Genomic DNA, 9820 nt, shown 5'->3' with positions numbered 1-9820 from the left:
TCAGCCCAGATGTCATCTCTTCTCTGAGGCTGTCTCAGAGCACTCTGTCACTTCTCACCACACTATGGAAGATTGCCTGGCTGTGTGTTTGTGTGTGTGTGTGTGTGTGTGTGTGTGTGTGTGTGTGTGTGTGTGTGTGTGTTGGGGATATTTTGTTTTGTTGTTTTTGTTTCTAGCCTCTGTTTACTTTCTGTAGCCTGGTTCCTTGTAGAATGTAAGCTCCACGAGGGCAGGAGCTTGTCTGTCGCAGTCATCGGATCACTGGCATCCAGTAAGTATTTGGCACATAGTGACTTGCTCATTAATGGTTGTTGAATGAGTAATGTCTAGGAATGGTTGTATAAGCCAAAAATGTAGAGCAGTTAAAAAACATATTGGTTGTTGGTGCATCTGATAGGCCATTAAAACGAAAACATCAAGTCTGCTGCCTTTGAGTTTATTGGACTCACATTGACCCTATAGGATAGAGTAGAATTGCTCTGTGGGGTTTCTGAGGCTGTACATCTCATGGACGCAGACTGCCTCATCTTTTTCCTGCAGAGCTGATGGAGTTTGAACCAGTGACCTTTCAGATAACAGCCCAAAACTTAATCCCCTGAACCATCAGTGTTCCTTTGTGAAGTCAATAATAATCACATTTGAATAAGAATTTACATTTATAGCACGCTTTTCAGAAACCTTCCCTCCTTATGTCAAATTCAGATTCTTCTCAACCTTAACATTACTGACAGTTCAGACTGGATAACTCTTTACTCTTCCATGTATTAGAGGATGTCAACAGTACCCTTGGCCTATACCCTCCAGGTTCCAATAGCACGTCTCTCTCCCAGTTGTGACCACCAGAAATGTCTTCAGACATTGCTAGCTGACCTCTGTAGGACAAATTTACCCTCAACTGAGGACCAGTAGTCCAATCTGCTCTTCACTCCACCCTGTAAGATACACCATTGCCACTACCCCATCCTCAGACGGAGATGTCTGCGTTTGACTCAGCCTGGAAGGGAACCACCCTATAGACGCCCCATTCCGTCTTCTGTCGCTTATCTCTACAGAGACCACACCTCCTGCTCCGAGCCGATGCCCTTGTCCAAAGTCTTCTTGATCACGTCCCCTTTCTTTCTGAAAACTCTCCGAGTTTGAATGTTACATTATTTGATCACTTCAGCTAGGCCCTCAAGAAGACATGGGGAAGGCTTGAATAGAAAAGGTCATTTTCTTTCCATTGCTGATAATGATTAGTCTCGTGCAACACAAAGCACCAGACCACTTCCTCAATTTGGAAATTCCGGTGAACACAATCAGATGGATGTTCTTCTCCTTTGGGCCACTCGATTTTCTAAACAAGGAATTAGATGGAATAAGTATTGGGTACCAGAGTGCCATAATGGGTTCAGCACTCTGGAGAAATGAGGTTTGGTCATCTCATCCTTTACCTTTTTCCTTTAGGAAACTGTCTCACCCCAAGCTGGTCCAGCTCTATGGGGTGTGCCTGGAGCAGGCCCCCATCTGCCTGGTGTTTGAGTTCATGGAGCACGGCTGCCTGTCAGATTACCTGCGCAATCAGCGAGGGGCCTTTGCAGCAGAGACCCTACTAGGCATGTGCTTGGATGTGTGTGAAGGCATGGCCTACCTGGAAGATGCATGTGTCATCCACAGAGACCTGGTAAGAGGATGTGGGGTGCAGGACACACACATGCAGGTCCAGGATGTATGGCAGGACCCAAAGAGAAGCAGAGCTACCAAAGCTGAGGTTGCAGTCTCAGATCTGAGCTCTAATTGCAGAGCCATCTCTAACTGTGGACAGTCCTTTGCATGCTGAGTCACCGTTGACATCCTTCCAGAATGGAGCAGAACAGCACCCTCCCACTTATCCTCTCTGCACCTCACTTCTCACTTGCTAATGAATGGGCAAACCCAATTTGTCTCAATGTGTTACCCAAGAGCCTGCCAGAATCACATTCACATGATCCCAAGGTGATCCTCAGCTCCCTGGAAGGGCAGGGGGTGGGGTGGGTCTCAAGAATATTTTGACACGTTTATAGGTGGACTAAAGTTTGAGAATCACGGGGGTTGGTTATCACTGAGAGCTCATCCATGCAGGTTCTGTGGACAGAACCAGAGGGATGGTTTTAAGCAAATCAACCTCTAAACATTCTGATTTTTGTCAAGTGGAAAACCCTTTCTCTCATAACTTGCCTCATGTTAACATATCTGATCTCTAGTTGCATCAGAGCACATCATTGGTTAGACAATACCATGAGTTTCTCTCTTGATTAGGAACTCAGGAATATAGATAGAAGAACAAACATACTCATCCCAACAAAGGCTATTTATACAACCAACTTCCCAGCTCACTTTTACGAGGTGCTTGGGAAGCTTAATTAATGTTTGTAAGCTCCTCTAGGCCCTTGTACGACAGCACATGGAAAAGCCAAGGATGGTGATTACAGGGGCTCCCTAATTGTTGATTATCCACCAACACATTTCCTTTTGCTTTTATTTTTCTGTCTCCTCTCCAGGCTGCCCGAAACTGCCTGGTGGGAGAAAACCAAGTCATCAAAGTGTCTGACTTTGGGATGACAAGGTAGGAAGGGGGTGTGGTGCCAACACGGTCTCAGGAATAGGACCCAGGCGCCCGGCCTTCCTGACCCTCTCCTTGCACTCTGCTCCCAGGTTTGTCCTCGATGATCAGTACACCAGCTCCACAGGCACCAAGTTCCCAGTGAAGTGGGCCTCCCCAGAGGTGTTCTCCTTCAGCCGCTACAGCAGCAAGTCTGATGTGTGGTCATTTGGTAAGAGTCATCTTGGGTGCCATGTACCCAAAATCTGAGGCTGTGGCCTCTCTGTTTCCTTTGTCAACTACGGCGATTCTTCGCACCCTGACTGCTTGATGGTAAGCGTGTCCCACTGAGAATCGGTGTGTGTAACCACTCTGAAGACTATGAAAGAGCTCTCCTGATCATATCCCCTCTTGAAAATGTTTGAAACGAGGCTGAAAAGAAAAGTAGGCATTTAGGTAGGATTCTGGTGGGTTCCTCTGTGAGGTCAAGAGCTGGGGAGAATCAGGAGATTGGAATGTGAACTCTTCAAAGTCAGGGACCATGTTTGGCTCAATGTTGCATTCCCGCACATAGCCCTCAAGACATATTTTATTCCTTCCTTCCACGATTCATTGAGCATCCCCTGGTCCCTGTGTGGTGCTGCTCATCAAGAGGCTCCAGGTTGGAGTCCATCCAGCGGGATTTCAGAAGAAAGACCTGGAGATCTCCTTCCAAATATCAGCCACTGAAATCCGTATGGAGCGCCGTTCTATTCCAACACACATTCACATGGACGGACAAACTGGTTCTCCTAAATGCCGGGGGTTGTGGCTGAAGTGTTGCAGGGAAAAGAGCAAACTTCTTTGGGAGTGGAAATTTATTCACGGGGGATGTGGGGCAATCTGATAACAATCATGGGAAGATAAACTATTTAAAAACAAAAACCAAAGAATAGTTCCCATTGAGTCAATTCCAACTATTGATAACTAACTGCCATGAACAACCTGCAGCCGAGTGATTGCAAGGGGAGGCGGGGGCAAGTCTGCTTTAAATAGTGGTTTTCGAAGGCCTCTTAGAAATGGTGGGCTTTAAGAAACACAACATGATACAAGGACCATAATAGCTTTTTGAAAAACAAACAAGATTCACACAACAAAACTTGTATTGATTCAACAATTTCCGCATGTCCAGTTCTGTGGCATTGATTACATTCAACAAGTCGTGCCACTCGCCGCCCCAGCTCGCCACCCCACCGTGGCCCCTGCTGTCCTCCTCCTAATTGTTTCCCGACTATCAGCACAAGCCCACTGCCGTCTAAGCTTTCATCTAACTTTTCAAATTACAGTTCTCACTTTGGTCTGATGCAGATTATTCTATAAAGGAGCATGTGCTTAAGGTAGACGTTCTTTTCTGGTTAAGCTAAGCTCTTTGGTTTAAAAATGACTCCAGGGGTTAGCTTTGGTTTATGATTTAAGGATTTCTTCAGGACAGTGATTCCCCAAAATGAGGAAAGTCTGGGTTCCCAGAGAAGTGAAAGTTCTGTTTCACATCCTCTTTTGATCAAGATACTTTTCCTGGTTCTCCTCATCCATCCCCCATGATTTGGGGGTTTATTAGAAAGTTTAGAAATTACAGTTCAAGATCAGAACAATTCAGGGTACAATTCTTTGATTAGGGCAGCCTCTTCTCAGCTGCACCCACAAGTATGCCTCTCTCGGGCTCTTGACTTCTGGGCCATATGGCCCGCTGCCCTCCGCCTTGCTTCAGCAAGCATCACACAGCTCTTTGATCAAGTGCAGGGGGCACCCACTGCCCAAAGGCACTCAATTTTAAGTTACTGAACACACTTGGAAGAAAGGAAACCGCACTAACAACATTTCAGAAGACTTTCCTTCAGTGCCTAGGAAGGTCACAGCTGTGCTAGTTCGCAGCCACCTCCAATTGGTGGTGGGGAGCTGAAGGTAGTCACACTGCCCCCAGGAGGGGAGCCAGGGAACTAACAAGAGAGATGTGCAAGAATGGCCGCTCTGACACGCTCACCTCCTGTTCTGAATGGAGTCTGCTTCCCCATAGAGAGTTGACTTGGGGGTTCTCTGTGGCCCCTTACAAGAGGGTCAGGATGATGCTGGTGCTTGTCGAGGTTGTGTCATTTGGAGAGAGACCAAAGATGAGGGTGGCTGAGAATGAGTTCCGTGAACAGAGTGTGAGAAAGAGAAACCTGGGTGGCCTGAGAATTTCACCCTGGCTCAGAGCCATTGCCCTTCAAACCAGGCATTTGAAGGTTTGTTTGGTTTTTTTCCTACCTTGGCTGTGTGAGTTGAAGCAAGTCAGGTGACCTCTTTATTCAGTATTTCATCTGTGCATGGAATATGTATTAGAAGGTCTGTATCAAAGCTATTGTTTCCAAACCTTCTCCCCTCTCCCCCACCTTTTAGTAGCCGAATCCAATCTTTCAAATAAATTCCACTAGGAATCCTGCCATCTGAGGATACTCTGAATCAAGACAAAGCCAGGTGCTGTCCATTCTGACTCATGGCAGTCCCATGTGTGTCAGAGCAGAATTGTACTCCATACGGTTGTCAATGGCTGTGCCATTCTGGAAGTAGATCACGCAGCCTTTCTTCCAAGGCAGCACTGCGTGGATTTGAACAACCAAACTTCTGGTTAGTAACTGAGCATTCAACCATTTTCACCAGCCTGCGCTCCTCTTTGGGAGTCTTGTTAACAGTCAAGTTTTGAAATTCCCAAACTCCCAGGGTACCTCTGGAGACTTCCTAGAGATTCTGATGGAGTCTGGCCTGAGGTCCAGGAATCTGCCGTTTAAGCACACTCTTGAGGGGACTTTTTCATGCAGATTATGACTTTGGGAAACTCTGTCCTCAAGTTGTACGGCATTTGCCCTGGAAACCACTGGAAGCTCTCTTCCCACTCTGACATCCTCTGGCTGTATTGGCATACGACAAAGCCAGCTGGGCCATCCCGACTGAGGGCAGAAGGGGAGTCAATCAGAGGGCAAACGCGGACAGCCTGGCTGCGTGGTTTGCTTGCTCTGTTGTTGTTGTTGTTGTTGGGTGCTGTCGAGTCCGTTCTCACTCATAGCGATCTCCTGCACAGCAGGGTGAAACACCACCGGTCCTGCACCAGCCTCACCATCGTTCTCATGGGTGAGCCCCTTCTTGCAGCCACTGTGGCAATCCCCCTTGTCAAGAGCCTTCGTCTTCCTCACCGCCCCTATGCTTCACCAAGCATGATGTCCTACACGCCAAGTTAAGGTCTTAAAATTCAAGTTAATGGTGTCCTAAAGTCAAGTTAATGGCCCAAAAGTGAAATTCCTATTCTAAAACCCCATGTCTGACTTCCATTTGAAAAAGTCGAAAGGGTGCAACCCTTCACTCTTCTTCCACATGTCTTAACCTTGCCGGAACTGAATCCCACCGGTCATTCTAAGGCAGAACTTTGGATCCCCCATTTTCCACCCTCCTTGCCCCTCTGTCCCCAGTTCAGTGCAAACTGCTTCACTCTGTTCGTTGATACCATCTCTTTAGGCATTTGAGGTTATTTCCGGCAGTGTCAGTCATAGGCATTTGAGTTGGGTTTAACAAAACCTTGAGCTAGAAATCTCTTCATCACCAAGAAGGTTAGGAAACCTCAGGTCTTTAGGCACAAGAGAGGCATTGTCAGCTTCCGATGGACTTCTTGTACTTCCTGGAGGTAGGAGCTTGGATCATAGCCAAGGAATCCATAATTTCTAGTGGATGGTTGCTTTGTTACCTGTGGACTTGACTTTATCCTCTCCATCTCTCGTAGGCGTGCTGATGTGGGAAGTCTTCAGTGAAGGCAAAATCCCATATGAAAACCGAAGCAACGCTGAGGTGGTGGAAGACATCAGTATGGGGTTTCGGTTATACAAGCCCCGGCTGGCCTCCTCAAGTATCTATCAGATCATGAACCACTGCTGGAAAGAGGTGAATGGAGGAGGTGGTGTCCCTCTGCAACACAGTTGATGATTTCAGTCTTTTCTCTAGAGCATTGAGTGCCGTTAAAAGAGACAGCCAAGCCCCAAACCAAACTCACTGCCCTCAAGTTGATTCCAACTCATACGGATCCTACGGGACAGGATAGAACCGCCGCTGTGGGTTTCTGAGACAGTACTTCTTATGGGCATAGACAGCCTCTCCTTGTTCCCGAGTAATGGCTGGGGGTTTCCAACTGCTGACCTTGCACTGAGTGGCCCGATGAGTAACCCAGTACACCACCAAGGCTAGCAGAAAAATGACTTGGAGGGCCAATTGATGAAGGAGATTCTCTATTGCGAATAGTGATCCTCCAGTGTATTTGATTGACTGCATCATCATACGCCACAAACACAGCCTTGGAGAGGCTATGGAGTGAGACCTCATCCACCCTCTTCCCTAATTCCCTAAGAGCTTTTTCTCTTATCAGTAACATCATATAATCAGTAAAAAGTCCATCAAATTGTTTCTATTAATTGGGAAACATTCACTTGTGCTGTGACTATATTAAAATGTCTAAATTAAAGTTCCTTGTATTGGTTCGATAAAGCTATATTGAGAGCCTGGTGTGCATCAGACACTGGGGATTCAGCATAGGGAGCTAATTACTCTGTATGCTCCTATGTGGCTCAGTCAACCCCTGATATGATGTTATGTGAATTGTGCCATGAGCTGCTTCAGCATGAGTCTTAGATGGCCTGTAGAAAACTGTACATTCCAGCCCATGTTGCCGACAGAATTAAAATTCTTGCCACTGAAGGGCAATGAGGTGAAATCGAGAAAGCCCGGGACACGTGTGCTTTGCCTCAGCTTTCTCTGTCCTTAGGCATAATGTTGGGCCAGTCTCTTAGGGTCTTTTTTTCTCACCTTTGTCCGGAGGAGTAAACTGGCCCTGGCCTTGAGGTTGGCTTCACAACGTGTAACCCACTGTCCTACAAGGGCTCCTTAATAATAATGATAGTGGACATTGATTTAGCACTTTTTCCCCATCTTCTAATGATTATTTTTCATCAGTAGATTTTGTTTTCTAGAACAGTTTGATATACAGAAAATTGCACAGAAAGGACAGAGTTCTCCTCCCTCTCCACCATGCAATTTTCTGTATGATTGACATGTATTAGTGGGGGGCTTTTGTTACCATTAATGAGCCAATATGCATGCATAATTACTAATTAAATATTGCCTATACTTTAAGGTTCACTTTCAAGGGTGCTTTAATAATTCTCAGGGTTTTGACAAATGCATAATGCTATGTATTCACCATCCCATTATCTTACAGAATCATTGCCCAGCCCTAAAATGTCCTTAGTCGTTTTTCTCTCCTTTGCCTTCCGCCCCAGGGAACCACGCTTCATTTTGCCATCTCCATCCTTGTGTCTTTTATGGGGCATGATACCCTTGGAGCCCTGCAGCACATTGCCTTTCCAACCTGACTTCTTCATCTCTCACTGCTGTTGCGCCGATGGCGACTTGAAGCCACCCTGTGGGGCAGGAGAGGCTGGCCCCTGCGAGTTCCTGAGACTAGCTCTTCGTGGCGATAGAAAATTCTATCGTTCTCGCACAAGTCCGCTGGTGGTTTGGAACTTCAGTTAGCTGCCCAACAGTTAGCCATTAAGTCATCAGGGCTTCTCAACCTCTTCACTTAGCAACATGCATTGAAGGGTCCTCCGTGTCTTTTTGTGGCTTGAGAAGCATTGCTTGGGTGCTTCCACTTTGGAGTCATCATATATAAGGTTTCCTTGAACTGTACACCTTTGTGTGAGGGTTGTTATGTGGATTTACGGTTTTCAACTCAGATGGGTAAGAAACCATCAGGCTCTCTTCCAAAGTGACTGTACCATTTGCATTTCTGGTCACAGTGAATGGGGATTTCCATGGATCTACATTGAGTCTTGCCTGTGTGTTGAATTGTAGCTGTCTAAGAAGCATGCCGTGACAGCTCATTGCTGTATTCATTTGTAACTCCCTAATGGCACATGGGACCAAGGAGCCCTGGTGGTGGGGTAGGTGGGCTGCTAACCACAGGTCAACTATTCTACTTACTAACCACAACAAGGAAGAAAGATGAAGTTTTGGGGAAATTTTACCATATTATTTTTATTAATTTTCCATAGCCACATCTCATATGTTATGTTTATGCTGTTATAATGAGCTTGTATAAATACCAATGTCTGTAGTTAAAAAATAAATAAAATATTTTCTTCTTTTGTTGAGGGAGTGGGGGGTTGTGCTGTCCAGTTGTGCCAGCTACATTTGTTGTACAGATGACCCTTTCTCCATGGAGTTACTTTTGTCCAAGCTCAGTTGACTCCATTAGGTGGGCCTGTTTCTGGGCTTTCCAGTCTATCCCACTGGTCGGCCTTTCTGTTCGTTTGTCAAGCACAGTCTTGATTCTAAGTCTTGGAGTCAGAAGATGTTAGGCCTCAAGCTTCCGTCTTTTGTACTCAGTTGGCTGTCGAGATCTTTTGGTTTTTCGTGTAAAGTTTCACATCCATTTCTCTATATCTACCCAAAAAACTGAGTAGGAGTTTGATTGCGGTTGCATGGACTCTGTAAATTGAGTTGGGAAGAATTGATTGACATCTTACAACTTGCCTTACTTATCTAGGACTGTTTCCGCAGAAATTCCACAAATGGGTGGTTTACAAACAGACATGTATTTTCGTATAGTTTAGAAGCTTGCGAGCTGAATTCAGGGTGCAGGCTCTCGGGGAAGGTGTCTCTCTCTGTGTCAGTTCTGAAGGAAGGCCCTCATCTTTACAGCTCCTGGGCAATCTTCACATGGCCTGGCATTTCTCCAGGGTGTAAAATATTTTACTTATTTTATTTTTTCACTGCAAACATTGGTATTTATATGAGTTCATTATGATAGCATAATAACATAATTTATGAAATGCTATATCGCCATGGGAAATTAATAAAAATAATACACTAAATGTTTCCCCAAGCTTCACGTGGGGTACAAAACTCATATTTTGTGAGGATACAACTCAATCCATAACACCAATACATCTCATTGTCTATGAAATAATCCCCATTTATTCAGATCTTTGTTTTCTTTCATCAGAATGGTATCATCTTCCTCATGTAGCTCCTGTTCCTATTTTGTTACCTATATACCTATTAGGTATTTTTTTTAGCACGTTATTTTAAATCATTTTATTGGGGGCTCGTACAACTCATCATAATCCATACATACATACATGTGTCAAGCACATTTGTACATTTGTTGCCATCATCATTCTCAAAACATTTGCTTTCTAGCTC

General features: G+C 45.4%; 1 protein-coding gene across 3 annotated transcripts in view; it reads left to right on the top strand.

Moving 5' to 3' along the window:
- Positions 1-9820, top strand: part of ITK (IL2 inducible T cell kinase) — a 75621-nt gene that overhangs the window by 63629 nt on the left and 2172 nt on the right. For 2 of the 3 annotated variants that reach the window (XM_004696753.2, XM_013005537.2), the window contains exons 13-16: positions 1447-1663; positions 2520-2584; positions 2674-2792; positions 6348-6505. In XM_004696753.2, coding sequence (XP_004696810.1) covers positions 1447-1663; positions 2520-2584; positions 2674-2792; positions 6348-6505 — 559 coding nt within the window. Of the gene's footprint in view, positions 1-1446; positions 1664-2519; positions 2585-2673; positions 2793-6347; positions 6506-8791; positions 8812-9820 lie in introns of all 3 variants that reach the window. The other variant, XM_045284807.1, reaches the window with a different exon arrangement.

This window comes from Echinops telfairi, unplaced genomic scaffold (assembly GCF_000313985.2).
Source record: "Echinops telfairi isolate 266 unplaced genomic scaffold, ASM31398v2 ScPeMD7_7469;HRSCAF=8507_0, whole genome shotgun sequence".
NCBI classification, from domain to species: Eukaryota; Metazoa; Chordata; class Mammalia; order Afrosoricida; family Tenrecidae; genus Echinops; species Echinops telfairi.
This window is presented reverse-complemented; position numbering and strand designations above follow the sequence as displayed.